At 35.6% G+C, this 22,824-nt stretch overlaps 1 protein-coding gene across 18 annotated transcripts in view; it reads right to left on the bottom strand.

The window, feature by feature from the left end:
* da (transcription factor daughterless) overlaps positions 1-22,824 on the bottom strand; it is a 616,942-nt gene that overhangs the window by 47,077 nt on the left and 547,041 nt on the right. For 14 of the 18 annotated variants that reach the window (XM_081735768.1, XM_081735771.1, XM_081735773.1 and 11 more), the window contains 2 exons: positions 19,137-19,218; positions 2,374-2,534 (listed from right to left, as the gene is read on the bottom strand). In XM_081735768.1, the coding sequence (XP_081591894.1) occupies positions 2,374-2,534; positions 19,137-19,218 (243 nt within the window). The remainder of the gene's footprint in view (positions 1-2,373; positions 2,535-19,136; positions 19,219-22,824) is intronic. The other 4 variants (XM_081735769.1, XM_081735776.1, XM_081735782.1 and 1 more) reach the window with 1 other exon arrangement.

Raw genomic sequence — 22,824 nt, 5'->3', positions numbered from 1 at the left:
AGTATGGAGGAAGAATATAAAAGCTGGATTGTACACATGCTTACGAAATCAGAAATTCACCTGCCTTTAGAAGCCTTCAATATATAACTTGTATGTCTATTATTTTAACTTTTAGACACGTAATAAGAACTTGAAAGAGGTGAAGACGATATGCTGTTTATTATTATTATATCCTTAGATAAATATAATGATTTTTAAGAAGAATATAGTCTTGTTTTATGCACAGGTGAAATTCAACCAAACAAATGTGGATTTCGTCAGCGTGATTGAGACGTTTATTTAGAACCAACGCATTTGAATTTCCTACGTATAGTTGGCAGAATATGACCTTTTAAAATAAGGTGGGTGGCCAAGATTGTTTTGAAAAAGACTATGCGTTCTCAGTACTGCTGTGTTCAACAACTTTTCTTAGGTCAGTTGAGAACTGCAGTGCACCTTCTTAATTTGAGGAAAGCGTCCTGTCAGCAATAGCAGAATACTAATGATAATGACGATATTCTTGGAAGGTTTACAGTAAAGAAAAAAATACTCTTCCGCCTTTAAAGACTTTCTTGCAACATGAAGCAGAACATGCTCTTTATAGGATCAAGCACAGTTATTATTATTATTATTATTATTATTATTATTATTATTATTATTATTATTATTATTATTATTCAGCTGTTTTGAATATAAGCGTATGAATACAGATTTTTAACTTTTACTTCAAGAATGAACTGGGAAAATGATATTTCTGTCTATTTCATAAAATCTTAATTTTGCCTCATAAAAGCTAGTATACAAGGTTTCTTTAAAAAATTAAAGACAGCAATACATTGGACCAGCAGTTTAACACACAGTCAAAATTGTATTACTACATAATCTACAAAGATAATGGCGAATATAACACTGTTAATAATGTTTCATTTAAGACTTTTCCTTTAAAATAGAGATAATGAACTAGTTTTGCTGCTGTTAGTCGAAAGTGCGGCCCGGCTGGCTTCCGCACGTGTTAAAGAAATAAGACAACTAGCATACTGAAATAACTCTCATAAACATTTTGATTAAACTTTGCACCTAGATACGTGTTTCCCTTTAGGGGTGAAGAATTGTGTGTATTGCTTGAGGTTTAAATTAGGTTTTCGCAGTCAGAAATCTGATCACTGACATTTCTTACGTAAATATTATTTGATATCGATGAAATTTTGTTATTATTCAACTAGATTCATGAATCATGATACATGAATCATATTTTAAAACCAGCCTCGGATACGAATGCATCCCCGATTGGAAATTACAGCTTACAGAGATAATGAAAATAATTATAACCTATACACGTTATTTGATGTTGAAGCATAATTTTTCTTTCCTTTCTTTTGGGCTCAAGAGTTATAAATATTACTACACTTAAAATCGGTAACGGATAACTGAAGAAGACGTTTCCATTTGGAAGTCTGTACGCAACTCAGCTACAGACTGTTGGATTTGATCTGGATAGATGCCTTATTTTAGTTGTTGACTACAATGGCCCAAGGATGAACCAATATCTTGATATATCCTCGTAATTTTTAAACGAATACAGAACCAGTTGAGAATGCTCCAAGAGCATTGCCAGAACGAAAAATAAATAAATAAATAAATAAAATGGCGAGATGGAGCGGAAGGATAACAGTGATTGTTCCTACATGTAAATCACCTTCTGTTTTTCGAAAAAAATTAGCAAAATATCATCTCTCTACGACTTACGGTTCCCGAGATATGGCTCCTTAAATCTCTCGAAATTCGAAAATTTTTGGCCAATATCTGGGAAATGGTGGCCAGTTGGCCAGTAGTAAGTAGCAAGTTGATCAATGGCCACCGGTTACTATTGGTACCAAAATGTTCACCATCCTCTTACGAGGAAGGTCCATAAACCGTGAGAGTTGAATTTTGATGAAAATTAGTGACAAGATTCAGTTCAAGTTGCTAAGTAACGTAGTAATGATCATTCGATGCGCAAATGCTTCGTTGAGCTGCTACACCGACGGCATCTTGAAAACCAGTAGGCAATGTCCAAGAATGCCCTTTTGCCACAAAAAAGAAAAAGCTTTTGGTACATCTTACTTCACCATTGTAAACCGAGATAGAGCATCTATATGTGGGAGTACATGATCGCCATCTTGAAAGGCGCCATATTGAATCGCGGTCAAATATGATAAATGGCAAGGAGGTCATGTGTGGCTAAATACCTTCACACATGAAATAAAATACAGCATTACTTAAATGATATATGAATTAAAATATTTTGGTGAAAAGTATAGATTATTTTTTCAAAAGTAATTACTGGAATAGCTTTAAAGTGCTTAATATATATATTTCTTAAAACAAAATTCCATTTCAAAGAGAATTACTTACCATTGTGTCATGCGGAAGGTGCATAGGTGCAGGATATGCTGTATGTGAAAGGTTAGCTCCACTACCAAGCATGGCAGGCGAACCATAACTTGGATAAGACGATGGCTGAAGCTGCCCACTACTAGACCACGGATCCGCATTAGGTGCCCCGCTACCATCTGCTGAAAAACGAACAAACCACTGAAACAGTTATCACACTACACAACGTTAAAATAATAATAATTCTTATTAGCTATTATTTGATTTCTAGGGACCTCTACTTACAGTATAATAAATAATAACACGTTTCTTTTACAGAAGTGTCTGACTTGAATGATGTGATCAGATTTACAAGTGTCACTGAATATGTTTCTCTACGAATTTCTAATCATGAATATGTAGAAAATCAACTATTACTGCTTATAAAAATATGTCAAATGTGTAAAACCTTTTGGCCTAGCAAATTATGTTCAATAATGAATCTTCTATTTCCTTCTTTTATCTCTATAAAATTGCTAATTTATTTAACATACAGCGTACTGCTTTTAAATCTATATAATCCAAGACGGTTCAGATTCTACAGGTCTACATGATAAAGTGAAATACTTTCAGTTCTTATGGAATTTAAGATTTTCTTTTTCTTTTGGTCAATTTCAATGTTTTGTAATCATAGTTAGAATTTATACTGCTGAATATTAAAACGTGCCACTAAAATTCTACCTAACTTGAATTCATGTAGCAGTTCATAAAATTTACTCAGCTCTCTCTTTTCACCTACCCGATTTGATGCACAATTTTATTGTGTGTTTGGCAATATACTTTTGACAATAAGTATGAGGAAAGGCGGAAATGACATGAACGTAACCTGTATACATTTATCAATAAGAAAAAATCGAAAGGTGCGTATAATTCCAAGACCCTTACTTCAGATAGGAACATGCTTTCGCTTAATACAGACACAGGAAATTAACGGAAATAGCTCCTATTAGTTTATTGAAGGTTTGCGTCCCTTTTCAACACCGAAACTACATGAGACTTGGACCTACGGTTTAATATAGAATCCACATCATCGTAAACCGTTCAAAATTTTCAAAGCTTCTCATTAGAAACCGAGCCGAGTCCCTGTACAAAGGTGCGCGCGGCAGCTATTTAAACCAGCGGGGAGGCCAGCTTAATTCAAGTTGAAAAAAAAAAAAAAAAAAAAAAAAAAAAAAAAAAAAAAAAAACTATATAACTTACTTACAACTTCTAAAAGAAAAATACTTTACCTGCAGAACTGGCTGAAACCGAGTTAATAGCAGGTAAATCATATGACCATGGGGCAATAACTAACAAAACAACACGCGATATCTATAATATTGGCGACATGTTATCATAGGTAAAGTCGTATTGTTTTCGTAAATTTAAAATATTGCAGATATCATAGAACAATATTTATTTTTTCTGCGAAATTATTTCTAAGTTGGGGATGAATTTACACTCCCATCATCTTTAATTGATTTCAACTCTAAGCAATCGGGATAACTGCCAAGGCTCGGAAAAAGTATAGGCCATATCAGGTAAAAATCAAATAGATTTTATGAAAGATATCGTAAAACAATATCAAATATGTAAATGTGCAAATTTCCGAGAAAAGGTTTCCGATCTTGCTCCTAATTCTTTAGGGATTTTAACCAAACACAATAGACACACTTCCTACCCTTGAAAGAACTACCTAATTATTTCATAAATATTGTCAGATTTTGACTGCTGTTTAACTATGAGTGCTGTCATCGGAGTTTCGTAGGCGAAGTCGGTCCCCTCAGTTGTTCATTTCACGGTGAGACGCGTGCAAGTGAGAACGTGCAACGATAAAGTGGGGCGACTACAAGAATCGTGTTGGAATCATAACGCTACACAAGGTGGGACATCCCATCACCACTAATCTTTGCCATCCTGAAGTCTTGCAAATCAGCGGACGAGGTGTCATCCAGCGTTACAATACAATGGAAAGTGTCAATGACCGGCAGCGTAGTGGCAGATTGCGCATAGTGAGGACACCATAGGCAGTTAAAGCTGTAACTGCAAGGATTCGGTGAAATCTCGTCAGGATTCAATCAGCGATGTCCTGATATATGTTCATTTCGAGACCAACCATGTCACGAGTGCTTAATCAGACCCTGGAACTCAAGAGCGTACAAACAACGCACAGATTACTTCATAATGACTGATGCGTTACGGCAGCAGAGAATGGTGAGAGCCAAACGTTTCCTTAAGTGTTTCCACAGGACAATTTTCTTTTCCGACGAGAAGCTGTTCACAGTTGAGCCGTCTTTTTATGCTCAAAATTGCCGTGAGTATGCACTATCATCAGTGTAAGCTGCTGAATGTGTTTCCACGGTATAAAAGGTCCCACCATCCAGTATCAGTCACCGGCAGAACACAGCTTCATTTTTGTGAACAAGGGTTGAAGACATTGGCTACTGTGTACCAAACCAATCGGAGCCCATTTTGAAACCACTGGATATCACCATGATGCCCAACGAATTGTCGACCTCCCAACACGATTCTACACGACCTTCCGACACGAGTGACCGCAAGGCGACGTCCAGATTTCATCTCCATATCAGACTGGCTCTCGAGCAGTCCGGATCTCAATCCGCTCGATAAACTGTGGATAGTGCTTCAATCAATAGCCTGCAAGAAGAGGCATCCTAATGTGGACTCCATAAAGCGTGCCACAGCTGGTTAAGGCAGCCCACAGTTTTCCCACCGACACTGTTCGTAATTCCATTGACGAGTGGCCCACAATATTCTTGCTTGCATCCAGGCTCAAGGTGGACATCTAAAAACTGACTGGTGCTCTTCGTGCTCCACACTTCCATGTATCATCCCGTAAAATGATACCACTATATCGTCAACACTGTTTCATTTCTGAACCTCTGACAGTATTTATAAAATAACTAGATATATTGCAAACTTCACTAAAATCTGACAAATTTTACGAAAGCCACCACTGAGAGAGAGAGAGAGAGAGAGAGAGAGAGAGAGAGAGAGAGAGAGAGCAAGAAAAGAAAAGAAAAGAAAGACCAGGTGAGTCGTGCGTTGAAACTCGTGTATTCGATTAAATTGTTGTTTTCGTTCAATTGAAATATCTTCAATGTTCGAAGATGCTTATTTTGTATCCGCGTTTGCCTCCAGATGTCGACTAGTGGATTATTTTCTTTCTTTCAACAACGCTACCGTTGCGTTCCCATTCTTCAGAACTAAAACGCTATATCTTCCACCCGTGCAAGACGGTGAACAGAATAAATTGATTTGTTGACAGTGGTTTCTGTTTATTTTCTGTGTTCACTCAAACTTTGTTGCTCTACAAAGCATAGACTTCAATCAAGACTATTTTCTCACTTTCAATCATTCTTTATTATAATTATCAGTAAATGACTCTATAGAAAACATGACAAAACGACCACAAAAATCAACATGGAAATAACTTACATAATATTAATTTGAACGGTAGAAAACTGTTGCAGGGAAAACACAAATAACAGTGAAAATGTTTAATAATTCTGCAATATCATTCCTACGGACTCTATTAAATGCAACTGCCAGATGTTTCAACCATTACCAAATATTGCATTTGTATATCCAACGCAAATTTAATAACGACAAACATCTGAATCGGTTTATGGCGGGGTATGTAATTAATATAAATATTGATATAAAAGTTAACTTACACGAATTATTATCATAACTAAAATCACTTAATGATATTTATTTAGATTCAGCGAAAATATGTATTTTTCTTTATGCTACACACTGTACAATTTTCTAGTAGACAATACTCCATTAAGTTAATACTTTGTTTTTATTGTACTCTAAAAAGCATATGGCTATGTTACCAAATAAAACTAAAGCACTAGTTGTCTTCAAAATATGAAGCATTTTTAAAACTGAATAAGCGGCCATACGTATTACACTGTGAACTCAACTACACAAGTTAGATATTAGATTTCCTTTTGTTATTTGTTGAACTTGAGCGTCACTTTTCAGCTCTGAGGCTATATAAGACCTACAGTTTAAGGTGGAATCCGAATCCCAGTAATGCGTTTAAATTAATGTATATGTTTATGTGTGATGTATGTTTTCATTGTGTGTTTCTGCTTACTTGTGTAGAAACCTAATATTAAACCATATAAACGCAGAAGATACATGAACTTGTTATTAAATTTTCCATTACTGTACATAAAGGTAAATATTACCCTTTTACTTTTATTTATCAGAGCTTTAAGTTTTGTCTATTCAAGATTCACCTAATATACCATAACTATGATAACGTCAATCAAAACGCTGACACAAAGTTATAATGATAAGTCAATGAGTTGGGAGTATAATTTGCTGCTACATCCGCCATACTGAGATCATTTGCTGCTACGTCCGCCATACTGACCTAATTTGGCTCCATCACTTTCATCTTGATGGATTTAGAAGTTTTATTCAGTCGGAAACTTAAAGCACCATTCAAGTATTTTGCAGGACTGGGGAATTCTAGCTCATGTGTTGGTACAAAGGCTTTGGAACATCGTTGGTCCAAGTGTATTAGTGGAGACTAATTTTTAAAAAAGCGGAAATCGAAGTTTTAAACGTTATTCTGAGAACTTTCAAATGACCTTCGTATTTATAACATTACTTCTAATGGTAATGGTATATTCAATTTATTACACCAGGGTGTCTACTAAAATTCCAAAATGAAATTTCATGACCTTTTCTGTACCCAATCATAAAATTTTCTAACATTTTCAAGAGCGAATTTGGGTACGAATGAGGCCGAATTTTCAACCATGCGATAGAAACGTACTTTGCTTGCGATTTGGTAGCGTCTAAAGCCGACCATAAACATTTTTGGTGGTGAATTTTGACGTTTTATGGAACAAAATTTTCCAATCTGCACTTACATTTTCACAGTTTAAAAAATCGTGACCCAAAAGCTAAATTTCGTGACTTTTTCGTGACTTTCATGATCGTTTTCTGATTTCGTGACTTTCGTGACCGATAGACACGCTGTACACGAGAAAATTATGAACTCCACTCTTGTTCCCTTTTTCAACATGAAGCACATTTCTACAACTAACAATAGTTATTGAAAAAAAAAAAAAAACGGAAAAAGAGGTGCACAAGATGTTTTGATAATAGCTTATAAATAATGTACGAAGTTAACATATTTTCAGTTTTTTTTTTTATGAAATGCTGATTCATTCTTTTCTACTTGTATGCAGTACGTTGTTGCATTAATGTTTCCACAAATTAGGCACATAGTGGCAAGTTGATTTCAATTTTCCTCACTAACATTATTTCTTTAATATTACAAGTTATTAGTATCCTACTAAACTACGTAACGTAATACGTCCTGTAAGAAATATTAATCCGCAAGAAGTTCTAACGCTCATGATTGCCTTTCTGTTATATGAAATTTCCTTCGTTCCGTTCTCCAGTAAGTTCTTGGACGAAGATGAGGCAAAACAAAGAAAGGAAGAAAAAAAGCGTAACGTTGGTGGTAAGAAGTTATCTTGTGTGAAAAGCTCTCAAGAAGTAGGAAACTTTGTGTTAGGAACCGTGATCCCCTTTAAAAAAGTTAGTCTCGAGAAGAGAGATTGATCGATAAGCGGCAGCAGAAACTGACCACTGGAGTGAACTCGTCTTCCCGAGAGGTAAGAAGTGATTTTTGTTAGTAGTGAGAGATGCCAGAATTAGATGAGATGCCAAGGGTCACATACTGTGCTTTTGAAAGAAAGCCATGTGGTAGCAAGACTTCTTAAATTAAAATAAATAAACTTACTATTAGCATTCCATTATAATTTCCTAATTCAAATGATGAAATTTTCTTCTTCTTTTTTTTAACAAATATATGTTTGTATCTTTTGATCCTAATGTTCATTAATTATCATATTCCAGGAAGGTTACACAAAAAAATTCTGGGTGGCGCAACCTTCAATGCAAGTACGCAGAATTGTGACATTTCAATCACAACAGCATACTTTTTTATTTCCACGATTATGCACCAAGGCTAAGAGAAATGATGATTATAATGAATGAAATAATGGAATGAAGGAAGTGAAAGGAAACGGGAAAACTACTAGAAAACCCACGCACATTGTGTCTGTTCACCATAAAGCCCACTTGATGCGAGATGGAATCGAACAAGGGATCCAACACATTAGGGAGAGGGCTCTGCCGCTAAGTCATCGTGGCTCCCAAAACCACACTGATTTTTACACACTTCCTCTACAGTGATGGTCAGGCGAAGTTCCATATTTCCAAGTAGTTTGACACGACACGGAGACACCAATTATGATAGTATTTTATTATTATTATTATTATTATTATTATTATTATTATTATTTTGATTTTATCAAATAATACATGCGATTTTATTGATATTTCAAAACAAATATTTTATTAATAACTTAATACATTGGATGTCATTTCTAATGAAAAAGTCCACGAAGGATAATTTACTTTTGTGGGAAAGTTTTCTTCGCTTGAAGTTTTCTGAATATGTACTGTAATTTTGTTCTGTATTTCACAAGTAATTGTATCAGTGATAACTGCAGCATAACATAATTTAGATTAAGGAACTGGAGCAAGTACGTTTAATGCGGTGGCCCGTATCTTCTATTTCTTTTCCCAGGGATAAAGTCTGATCTCAACTGAACATGTTTTTCCTCAGCTGAAGAAGTTAAAATCGAATATAGCAAATCTCCTATCTGAACTCTCAAAATATAACTTCCAGTATTGTTATCAACAGACGCCAACAGCGAACGAAGATTCCCATATTTTTGTCACACCTCGCATATGTGCGTGAGTTGCCTTTTAATAAAACTCAATTTGTTAAATTTAATGCATTTCCTTTGTATAGGACTTTAAAAAGAAACACTAATGTTTTTTCTTTTATAATCACAACTATACATTTATTCTAAAAGACGACTGACTCCAAAGCCAGATAGTTCTCGTGTAGCACGTAATGCGGTTTGGCACATTAGTTCACAACCAGTATGTGTCTAGGAATACCGATGTTCGTTATCACTTATTTAATTACCTTCACATTGCTGAGCAAATACAAAATAAATGTTTTGATTTTACAATGTTATGCAGAACCGAGGTTATGAAGGACACGGTCCACTACTAATGTGGACGAAAAGCAGGACCGGATTAACCGAGGGGCTTAGAGGGGTGTAGCCCTGGGTCTTCAGGTGGACAGGGGCCTTTAGTCTGATCAAAATCTCTACAAATCAACTCAAAATCTTAACTTTCCTACTGTATTTTCACAGAAAAATATTAGGCGAAGACAGCAGGGGCCACGTATCTTTTCTAGCCTCGGGCCTCCAGATGGGTTAATCCGGTCCTGGCTGAGAGTCACGATTGTGGGTTGAATCCCTCACAGTATAGACTGTTCCCCACCCAGGGCCGTCGCGTGGGTTGTAAGCACTCGGGGCGAGAATTCCCAGGCGCTCCCCCCCTTGTATTACGAAAAACAACCCACGCGAGTTTATTCTGTACTCCTAGATTTAAATATGAAATGTAAGACAAAACAGAGTAAGTTAGTACTGTCATTAAAAAAAAAAAAAAAAAAAAAAGTGAACAGCTTTTGCGGTTAAAACATAAAAGTTAACGAAAACATCGTGTTGAATTATTGAAATCGAGTGCTATTCTTGTTTATTTTGATCTTTACACATCAATATACATGTAGTAATAGCATAGAATGTATAAATAACGATACAAATATTTAATTAAAAAAATGTCACTAAATACTCTGATGCAATAGAAAATATACAGTTTAAATTTTTAAAAATGCTTGCATATAAGAAAACCGGTTTCGACCCAAAGTATGTCCCCTATGAAGTCTTAGTACCGAATTTTAGTTTTCAAACATTAGAGAAAAGATGTTTTTTTTTTTTTTTTTTTTAATTTTCTGTTCTTACATAAATTATAAAACGGTAAAATTGACTGTCCAGAATTAGTTTCAGAAGTATTATTACGTATCCCAACAGGCAAGACAAGGCCAGCAAACAATGGGACATTCTATTGTAGAAAAGCAAGAACTAACATATTAAATAAATAAGTCTCCTCTGTGGAGAATGTGTGCTTTATACAATGAAATGATTAAATTTCACGTAGTATATGTATTTAGTATTTCCGAAAACTAGTTCAAAACAATTGTCAGGCAATAACTTCTGTATTATTAAACGACGTATATTTGTGCATGTATAATAATGCATGTTAGATAATTATGTACACGACACTATAACTGGTCATTAACTCTGTTGTGTTGTCCTTACGAAATAAATAAATTTTACTTCGCCATAGCCTGATCATTATTAAAATATCTCAAATAACATTATTAAAAAAAAATCATTTACTAACAATCTGAATTCCTTGAATTTTGCTGATTTGTCGTCCCGGCGCTCCCTTTAGTCGCGGCACCCGGGGCAATTGTCCCGGTCGCCCCGCCCACGCGAAGGGCCTGTCCCCACCTTGCACTATCTGCAAAAGAAAGCTCCGATGATGGGGAATATTCTGGACTACGCTGCTAATCTCGGCTCTATACTCCACAGGGAATCGAACTCGGGTCCATATGCACAAAAAACATAATATATTTGGCCATAATAAGCTTATGAAGAACTGTTAATTCATTTAATCAAATATAACATAACATGTAGGTGAAATGTTAGTTGAAACAAAATTCATCCACAATTTAACAGTCCTCATTCTGTAATAATTTGTGCGAATTAGTATACACCGTCTGTCCAAAAAGTTTCGAGACGGATTTTCTTCCCGGTGTAGAGTTCGACACAGAAGTCTCTGCCGCGATACTAATGCTTCACACCCCGCCCTTCTTACATGCATTTCTTCGCTCCCTTGTTTCTAGCCCGTGCTATGTTGCCACAATAGTCAGTTAAATTCTTGACACCGAGGAGGAAAGATAATTTAAAAGTCTATGCGAATTTATGTTCCATATTATTCTCTCTCCTTTTCGCTGAAGTAAGTTTGGCAACTGCGCATGACACCTTTCATTATGACGCATATTGTTCTTTCCATGCTGAACTATAATTCGCTGAATAAAGTGTAGTGTTGCCAACGGCAGACGAAAGCAGCAAAAATATACCTTTCAGAAGCAGAAGTATTCTGCAAGATTTCTTTCTAGAAAAATAATTGTTAAAAAAAACTTATTAGCATACGACAATAGAGATTAGTGGTATTGAAGTACCTTTTTCTAAGTGCGCGCGTTTTTCGAACTGTGGTGAAGACAGCCTTTTTTTAAAAAAATAAAATAAAAAAAAAAGATCGGAGTGTTTTTTTAGTGTTGAAAGTTTTGTAGATAGCCTATTCCTAGTTTTTTAAGTTTTACGCTTGTAAAAACGTTTATTTGCACAATGCCTCCAGTATTGTCTAAATTGAAAACAAAGACTTTACATAGCCAAGCGAGAGAAATTGTGAATAATGTTCATTCATTTCTGAAGATGGAAGCTAGTGAAGGTGTTAATATTCCAATTAAACATTTTGGTAAAAGAGCGGCAGCTGCAACCGGGGTCCGGAACGAACAATTCGAGGAATTGTGAAGGAAAGAAGTTCTTGAGTCGTCAGAAGGGCCCTCCACATCATTCTCTACTCCTGGAAAGAGGAGACCAAAACCAGCACCTAAATCTTCAATGGACAATTTCGATGAATGTGTCATCCGTAGGTGTGTGTATGACTATGCTATGCGTGAAAAGCAACTGCCAACACTTAGCAAATTGCACACGATATTACAAGAAGAATTAAATTTTGCGGGTAGTAAAGAGAGTTTGAGACGCTTACTGCATAAGCTGGGTTTTAAGTGGAGGAAGACACCAAATAATAGAACCATTTTAAGCGAAAAGCAAGAGATTTGTGCTTAAAGAACGCGGTTCTTGAGACAAATAAGGCATTTTAGGCGGGAAGGACGACCAATCATATATGTAGATGAAACATACTTACATAGTTCTCATACTCCAGAATATGGTTGGTCAGATGATTCTGGCAAATGTTTTCGGGTGGCTATGTCCAAGGGACGACGTCTTGTGATAGTTCACGCCGGAGGTAAGGATGGGTTTGTTCCTAATGCTTTACTAATGTTTAAATCTAATTCGAAATCAGGGGACTACCACGATGACATGAACAGCGATAATTTCATAAAATGGCTTCGAGAAAAACTAATTCCTAATCTTTCACCCAGATCGGTTATTGTTTTAGACAATGCCTCGTATCACAACCAGGGGCGTCATTTAGGGAAGGCAGGAGGGAGCAATTGCCCCCTCCCCCAAGAGTTTGAGTAATACATATACTTTAATCGATTGACTACTAATATACTAGTACAAAACGTGAAAGTCTTCTTATGTTGGTGGTGCTCTTGCCCCCCTCAAGCGAAGTCTGAAACGACGCCCCTGATCACAACGCGCAATTAAATCCTGCCCCCACTCAAGATTCTTTAAAAAAAGGTAGGGGGGCGCGGTGGCTCAGTGGTAGAGCGTTCACCTCTGGTGCTTGGGGTCCCGGGTTCGATCCCAGCCCTCGCCAAGTGAACTTTGTGGTGGACAAACACCGTGCTCGTGGGTTTTCTCGGGGTTCTCCCGTTTCCTCCCACTTTCTTCATTCCACCATTTCACTCATCTCTCATCATCACCGTCTCCTTTAGTCTAACCGGCATAACCGTGGGACGTAAAACTTAAAGATTTCATTTTTTCTTTAAAAAAAGATATGCAGAGATGGCTTCAAGAAAAGGGGTTACCTTTCATGCCTGCCATGACACGACCTGAGCTGTACGAATTAATCAAATTACACAAACCTAAACATGTAACCTACAAAGTTGACTCCTTGCTAAATGAATACGGACATTGTGTATTAAGATTTCCACCATATCACCCTGAATTAAATCCAATAGAAAAAATATGGGCACTAGTGAAAAACTGGGTGGCATATCACAACACAATCTTTAATTTGGATGCGGTCATGCAGCTCGCACAATGCAAATTTGAGAGTGTCACAAGCGAAGAATGGGGCTCAAGGTGTCGTCTTGTCGAAGAGATCGAGAATGAGTTTATGGAGCGCGAGGGCCTGATAGATGAATATGAAGATAATGCTGCATCGGCACCTTTCATAATTTACGTGGACCCTGAATCAACTGACACAGCCTCGGATATTGAGGACTTCTCAGGAGATCCTGCATCAACTGACACGGCCTCGGAGATTGGGGAGAACTTGTCAGGAATAGAAGAATTAGACTAATTAATGCGTGAAGTGTGCCATTAGTCTTAGCCTTAATATGTTTGTAGCCATTGGAATAAAGTAATCTCTCTCTTTATTAATAGGCTGTACATGTTATTCATTTACGTTATTATTATTATTATTATTATTATTATTATTTTTTTTTTGTACAATGCTTGGTAGTTATTCTTTTGGATACTTAGATTGCAACACTGTGCTGTGCAACGATCGCGGCAGAAACAAGTGTGTTGGACTTTATAACCGACATCATTAGTATAATTGCACTAACAAATGTAAACAATAAATAGATGTAGAGTAATGTCCAAAATGATTGTCGCACATCTGTAACTGTCTTGTTGTGGGAATATAATTTGATAATGATTTTGCAGGGTACTTTCAATACTGTTATGATGTGTATAATAGGAAAATATATATATTAGTGGTAAATTTCATAGGAAAAGAATTATAAATACGAAAATTAGGATGAGTAAAACAAAATGTTGCTAAACGGTCAAGAAAGGATTTTTCGTTATATTGTTCTTATTTACTGATCTTTTGACATGAAATTTACCACATACATGTCTTTGCCGATTATACACATACTAACATTATAAGAAATACCGGGAGAAATTATCAAATTATATTCCTACAACATTTATAGACATGCGACAATCATTTTGGACATGACTGTACATTCGGTCAGGAAGTTGCAAGCAATCAGTGTTAAGTAGTAGACGTCTGACTGTCGTGGTTCAGTGTTACTATGTCACAAAATCGCAATGAAGCAACAACCAGTGACTCGATTTCACGTTTTACTCGGAAAATCGGCTACGGAGACATTCGAGTCTATGAAAAAGGCAATAACTGTTTCAATCGAGCACGAGTGTTTCAGCGGTTTAAATGTTTTAATGAAGGTCGGGTGTCGCTCGAAGATGATAGCAGAACAGGGCGTCCCAATGCAAGTTCGACCAACAAAACCATTGAGAAAATTCGTGATCTGAAAACTGACCGTCACATCTCATGCAGAACTATCGCAAAAGAGCTGAGCATCTCTAAATCAAGTGTTCAAGACATTATCCGGAATATTTTGATAAAGAAAAAGAATGCTGGAGTCGTGACGACATTTCTAGCAAAAAAAAAAAAAAAAAAAAAAAAAAAAAAAAAAAAAATCTCAACCACCCCTCCACATTCACTCGATTTGGCGCAGATTAATTCTTTTTATTTCCCAAAATCAAACTTTACATGAAGGGTCAATGCTACGACAGAAGTAACCGACATTCAAGTCACGCGAAATATACCAAAGACAGACTTTTCTCACAGTTTTATATGGTTGTAGGAAAGTTCTGTGTGTTGTATTCAAGTAGAGGAACACTATGTAGAACACTTGAAGCATTAAAATTTTCATCTTAAATTTTCTCTAGTTTTCATTAATCTAGTCTCGGAACTTCTTGGACAGATCATGTTGTAATATTTTGAGAAGTTTCTTCTATATATGATACTTGAGGTACTCATACAGAAGTAATATCCTGCTTCGGGTAGCAACGGTCATAGAACGTGAAAACGAGTGTCAATATTTCACACACAATCAATGGGAACGTATCATTTCATGGACAGTTTGCTACGTAAGACGTACAGAAGAGCACTTCGTCCAATAAAGTGAAAGATAAATACCAGACGGATGCTGACAAATACAACACAGATCGATGCACTGTCTTTACACATACGTAGAAAGAGTTATCCACATTAGAAGGGAAAATACACGACATCGTCAGGTTCGATATTGTAACAATAGAGGGATATTATAGAAATGACTGTTTCGCTAAGAAATACATAGCTGATTAACTTGAAGTTCTGTATATAAACAACTCGTCATTGGTAAAGTTTGGTAACAAATTAATCCCTATGTGAGTACAGATTTTTTCTTTACTGACAATTTTGAAAATATCGAAAATACCGTTGATTCTTAAAGACAAACGGTACGACATTATTAAAAAATAAATAAAATAAAATAATAAAGTGTCCAACGAACGACTGCAAGGAATGTATGGTTTGGCAAGTCTCCATAATTCAAAACGTTTACCGATTTAAAGGTTGTGGGGCGTCCTTAGAGGACGTCAAAACAGGTGTAAACGGCGTTAATATCGCCGCTGTGGAAAACATTTTGCAGAAGGACAGGGGACTAACTATTAAATGCGGTTAGTGCACGTACAAGCAATGCATGCAGGCTCATGAGGATTGCATAATCGTTTGTCAGTCAATGAAGTAGCAGCTCGCTGGTTATTCCATTTGCTGAAGCCAGAGTAAAAATTACTCAGATTTGATATTTCTACTTTCTGAGCTGTTACCTCGTTACCGGGACTTTAATTAACGAAAAGTAACAAACGATGAAATATATGGATCCTACATTTCAATCCGGGAAACAAAAACCAATCTAAAGAATGACGTAGGCCAAAAGAGGATCTCTTATTAAAACACGTTTTGTTTCTTTCTTGTTAGTTATAACATATTTTCGAGTACAACAACTCAATCTCGACGTATTACTACCAAAAAGAGCACAATTAGCATAGAATACTGTTCTAACTGTTAGATCCATTGCAACAAGTGATATTCAAACACAGTCTGAAAGTTCCATAACAGATCATATATTGCTAATCGTATGGAAGAAATTTAACAAGAACTGCGCTAGGAACTAATGTTTATTCAAGGAACGTTCAGTACCTCATGTAAACAAATGCACGTGGTGATTGTTTGATTTTATTGGTTAGAGAGCCTTAGAACACCCATGCGGCAGAAGAAAATAGTCCGTGCTTATAAGGCTCATTACCAGAATTCCTTAGAATTAGACAACAGAAACAACACTTTATCTAAGAACTAAATTGAATTAATGCAATAAAAGAGAATACGCATGCACTGAAAGTGGTTTTGACCACACTTTAGCGCGAATCACAGTTAACAATATGGTCACATGAGGGGAATAAGTAAAACATCGACAGGGTACAAGCACGTGCTTCTCGAAAGAAGCGCTGACCGATAGCCAATCATCCGATGACTGGCGGAGTAATACAATTCTGCAATGTTTACATCAGGATCAGAAGGTTCGTTGAATGAACTTTACTTCAACAGCCACCTTATTTACCTGATCAAGCATCCAGTGAATTATATCAACTTAGAACTGAAGAAATCTCTGCATGGTGGGTTATTTCAGAATTTACATGACATAAAACGAGCTGTGGACCAGTGAATAAAATATAATCCACGGATGATAAGTAAGATAAAAAAAAGAAGAAAAAGTAGTTTCGCGCTCAGAGAAGTTCATAAACCCAAACGAAGCACAACGTAACACAGATAAAAATTAAAGGTCTCAAGAACTGGGGAAGGATCTCTCTTATATTCAGAAATCTTGATCACCTATCATTTACACACAAAATGCAAAGATGAAATATCACATCTACTCTTCCTCGACTAAGAAAAATGTTTAGGATGTACTCAATTACAAAAACGAAGTACATTAACTAGGCACATGAAAGTTTTCTGACGAAACTGTGATGTATTTCTTAATAACTTTATTTTAAATGTACTTCAATAGCTCTTCTTTATATACATTAGGATCATGAGTATCATAAAATCCTGCGCAATCTGAATTCAAAGGAAAAAAACCTATAAAAAGTAACATGCAAGAAAACATGCAAAACACGTTTGAATCCCAATAATCTCAGACAATATACGACTGCTTTCATGTTCAAAATGAGAGCATCAGTAGTAAGAGATTATGTGGTTTACTGGATATCATAATCATGTGCCAGTCATTCGCAACCACTACATACTTGTTTCTCATGAAATTAGCGAAATAAATATAACAAATTATCTTGGACGTGATGATCAAAATGTCCATACACTGCAAAAGGAAGCGTAATTTTATATGCACTTTTCTCAGTACATTGCAATTTCTGTCGGATCGATTTTTGTTTTGTTAAAATTGATACTTTAGGATAATTCTGTATTTGGAGAATATGTGCTCATCGAATAACTTTAACATTAAAATCAAGTCATGAACATTTTTTTCTGGTCATTAATATTAAAAACACGAAAAAGATCAATATTGAACATATATCTGAAGTATTTATGGGAACTCTGTTCCCTCATATGTCCCATTCCCCTAAAAAGCCTAACCTTACATTCTTTTATATAAATGTCTTCATTATTTATAATTGGTCACTATATACACTCAGCGTCGATTCTAATTCACATCACTTGCTCTTACGAAGGCTCTTAGAAAAGTTTTTGCAACAGTGGCGTTAATGTTTCGCTATTATAAAATTTGGAAGAAAAAAACGTTTCTATGTTCAAATTATCTTCGATTTTATATTTAAGCCTATTCGTTTATTTCCATAGCAATTTGTAGTTGTTTTGTGTGTGAGAGGGAAATTTCTCCTGAACACTTTCGGCCAATATATTTTATCTTCTTTTTAATTTCAAATGTAGTTTAACACCAACACAATGGATTGTGCGACTTCATTTGGTTTTGGAGCAACAGGACTGTATACACTTGTTTTTCAAGTATGGTCGCACATTTCTCAGCGACGAATTGCGTTAAGGCGACGTCTGTTGTTGCCAGTAATAATGATGTGCGTAATATGATTGAGAGATCTGTACGTGATATACCATGAGATTCAGGCAACTTTGAACACTGACATGAACGCAATACATATGATTTTTAATGGTCACCTGAACGTACGAAAACTTTACAGACGCTGGATCCCACACAACTTCACCAAAGCTCAAAAGCCACACTCATGTCAACTGATGTAGAGAAGTGTTCCAAAATTCAATCAAGGTAAGGCAAATTTGGTGTACAACAGCGTTACAAGGACGAAGCTTGGAACTATTCACATTAGCCCGAAATAGCAATTCACTGTTTGGATGTTTCAAAGTAAGTCGAAACCAACCAAATTTCTTTGTTCGAGGAGCGCTGTCAATCATGTTTCTTAGGTTACACCAGATAAGTTGCAATGATAGCTTTAGGAGATCGAAGGGCTGTAAATGCAGTAGTTGTGTACAACAATTTGTTTGCCAGGTCATTAATGAATTGTGGAAAGCTACTCTACACAATTCTTATTATTCTTCACCATGACAATGCCAGTTCCCACTCAAAACACGAAACGTTGATTCTTTTTGTCCAGTAACAAAGTAGAAGTGATGGCTCATTGTCCGTTCTCACCTGATTTGTTACCTAATGACGTATTTTTGTTTCTACACATGAAAAATAAGATGAGTGGTGAGTGATTTGGTTTCTTGAAGCAGATATTAGCACATTGCTAAGCAGTTTCTGAGCCACAGAGTAGGAAAAATTGTCAAATCATATTCAAAATTGGGAGTATGCAAAATTGTACTGATCTTAATGGTGCACTTTAAAAAATAATAAAGCCATTTTTAGTATCACATATCTTTTTTTATATACCGACTGCTGAAACTTTTCCAGCAGCCCTCGTATTACAACTAATTCGTATAAATAAAAATCAACTTACCCATAAAATATGGATCGTTATACAGTCCTCCTTTGGGAGAGGTATACCTTGGTGAGTCTTGACCGAATTCGTCCGAGCCATACTGGAACCAAAGAAATGACAAATGTTAATAACATTAAAGAAAACTGTTACAATATATCTCTAGAATAAAATAAATAAGCACAAACAATGTTATTTCTTCACTTTTAAATAACATTAACGTTTTGTATTAACACATAATAAATGCACATGAATGATCGTGAAAGAGTCTGTGGAATGGGGATACAGAAGCGAATAAGAAAAATTGAGAAAACATAAACATGGTGTTTTCTTCTACAAACTCTCATGGCTTACGATAGAATTAATCATTCTTTGCATCAGAATTAGGACTATTAGTAAGTCAGCACGCTCCACTTTCTGCGTTCACTTTGAAGACATGGGAAACAAGCTAATAGTTCATGAAATCAGTTATGATCATAAAAACAGACAATATTGAGAGAAACGATCCCAAGAGATGGAGATCGTGACTCATTATAAATAATTATAATAGTGGTATCATGGATTATACATTGTCTATATCACATAACTCACATACTTGAAATTTTGTAAGCATTATTTATATCTAGAATTTCCTAGAAATATAAAGAATTTATTTTCGGTGAAGATATACAGGGGTCTGATTCCGCCACGAGCTTTTGCAACAAAGTGAAGCGAACGCAAAACTTGCAAAAATCTATAATAACTACTATAGATATTATTGCAAACTAAAATGCAGATTTTTACGTTGCGTTGATGTAAACCGTTATGGAATCGGGCACCATGAAGTTTACACACATTATAAGTAATATTATGATGCCTTTTAATAAATCCTCACACCGTGTTACCTTTGCTATCCCATAACCAATGTATTACTTTATTTTAACACCCGTACCAAATTAGTGTTGTGAAAAAGTAACGAAAGTGAGGGGAGGCACACAAATAAAATTACAAAACAATTCTCTGGTTTGAAATGACAACTTTAGGATCACACCTCATCCTACGAAACAAAATCTTACTATGAGAAACGTGAAAAAGCAATTACAACACAATTTAAGCACTGGGATCATTTGCATAATTATCACATTTCTATCTTCCCCTCACGGCGCTCAAAGCATAGCAATGTAAGCGAACGAAAAAGCTTTGCTACATCCAAGAGTCTCATGGGGGGGAAGAAAAGACACGGTTTGCCAGCTAAAAGGGGTCGGAACTTTCCGTAATGGGAAGATGATGACGTAACAATCTAAGTTCCACCCATGTGTCAGCCGAAAACAGTGATTTATGTAGACCCACACGGCCAACTTGTACGAAAAGTAACGCCATATGAATTTTACCATGCCACTTAAGACATGCAAAATGAACAAAACTGCTACAAAAAGGAACTTTCTATTCCTTCCTTCGCTTTATCCCTTCGAAGGTTCAGAGGACATAAAATCTCGATTATTTTCCAATCTATGCTTTGAAAAAGCAGTTTTCATATTAGTTTCATTTGTAAATAACCTGAAATACTTATTTGATTGGAGTTGGATAAAATTTATCTTTCCGTCTACGAGTTTATAATGCTGCATATTTTGTCCCTGTCTGAACAAACTATTGTAGTAAATCACTTGCACTTTCATCCCCTGTGCTACTTGATACATGGAGGTATGAAACTGGCTAAAACTATTCCAGGAAAGAAGAAATTAAGAAAAGCCAAAACTACCATGAACACAAAATACACTGTATTCTACTGTGGTTCAGTACGGAGAAACAAGGATAATACGTAAATTTTTTGTATGAATTCTCCACCACGTATGGCCAATTATCTCTATCTCACATTAAAAAAAAGTGAACTTGAGATATCCTTAGTACAGCTTGATATATATCATTTTAATGCGTGCAAAAATTAAGAAATGGAATATTTAACGAAAGTTATTTAAATCACCTCGAGCCGTTCTTCATTTTTGGATTTAAATTATTTTTACTCAAAATACCCAAGTTTAGCTACGATATGATGATCTGTCTTATTACAAATCATCATTATTGAAAATTAACCATTACTGAGGAAATGACTTAGAAAAATATGGTAATTTGGGTGAAATGAAATTTCTTAATGGACGAAAACACTTACTCTAATGAAGATTCATCGTCGTACATAGGAAAATCCACAATTGGCTCATATATTCTGAAAAGTTAATATAATCTCGATTGTTGTAATCAACCTCCTGACAATTACTCTTTGCTGTCTTCCCCCTTTTTTTTCTTTTTGTCTTACCTAATAATCTTTGTCCAAAGCTTTTCTAACTACAATACTACAAGTATACCCATCCTGTTTATACTCCCCCAAGCGAATGACATATCCATATTATATTAGATTTTTCGATCTTAAAGAATAGTATCGGCAACTAGGACTTATTGTGACGTTACACCAAGGAAAAAAAAAATGCAACTACCCATTTTGAGCTATTTTTGAACTAAATTTTCATTCCTCCACTACAGCCCATTCCCTAACCTTATCTGAGCATCTACAGGGCGCAATGAAAAGGCACACCCAGTTACTCGAGACATTTCTCCTTCCAGTTCTGAATTAAAGGGAGCTGGGGGCATTATAAGCAGGGTTGGCTGGTTTAAACCAAGGTGGTTTAAACCAGCTGTTTTTTTTTTTTTTTTTCAAAAAAACCAACTGGTTTAAACCAAAAAATGAAAAATGTTCGTAAAAGTGTAACTATTCGTAAAATCTTGATGAACACATATTTGTGGGTTATCACGTTTCACTCCCATATATAATTCGTACTATATTCAGACCTAAATTCCCATTCTTTACTCAAAGATATTATATTACAAAAGCAACTTTTTTATGTAACTTTATGGATGTTTCTTTTGTGATTTTTTTAATAGTTTATTATTGTTATTATGCAACAAAAGGAAAATTCTAAACATTGTTTCGTTTTAATAATGTTTACTATTGATAAAATACATCGAAATGCCGTACTTTTTTGGGGAGGAGGGTCATACAAAACTCACTGGAGGCAATTATTGAAATAACAAGAATCTTTGGTAACTATTTATGTATAAATGGATCAGAGCCAAAGTGGACTCAAATAATTCGTATCTATATTCACTTTTCTTACTGATATGCAAAGTAAGTCGTTATATTTCTTTAACTTGGACTAATAAAAGTCGTAGTGAACTGACTTGGACAAAATTAGTTCTTCTTTACTCTGTAGTACTTTGAAATTGTCCATATGTAATTCTGTATAATGGTTCTACTTGTACAATTGTTTATCTTTTTGTCCTTCTGTCCTTCCGTAATGACTCTTGACGATTATATTAACAAATATGTAAGGATCAGTCAACGTATTTTATCAGGAGTACTTCATAAGTGAGTCGGCAGACGTATCGCATTTGTGGCTAATTACTCCCGGTTTCGAGTTCAAATGGAGGACAATTCCTCTTGGATGTAAGCCGAGAAGCGATTTGGATTCCGCTTTAAGCTTATGTGACCCCTTTCAGCATAACCCGGTTGTTGCATACTAACACCAAGACGAAACAAGCTTATTTCTGTCCACATGTGATATAAATACATAGAGCAAATTATTTAAAAAAAACAAACTGGTTTAAACCAAAAAAAAACATAGTTTTTGCCAACCCTGATTATAAGCATTTAAGCTGATCATACCAGCATGCTACTATC

The sequence above is a fragment of the Thermobia domestica genome, chromosome 13 (genome assembly GCF_964235325.1).
Source record: "Thermobia domestica chromosome 13, izTheDome1.hap1.1, whole genome shotgun sequence".
Classification (NCBI taxonomy): domain Eukaryota; kingdom Metazoa; phylum Arthropoda; class Insecta; order Zygentoma; family Lepismatidae; genus Thermobia; species Thermobia domestica.
This window is presented reverse-complemented; position numbering and strand designations above follow the sequence as displayed.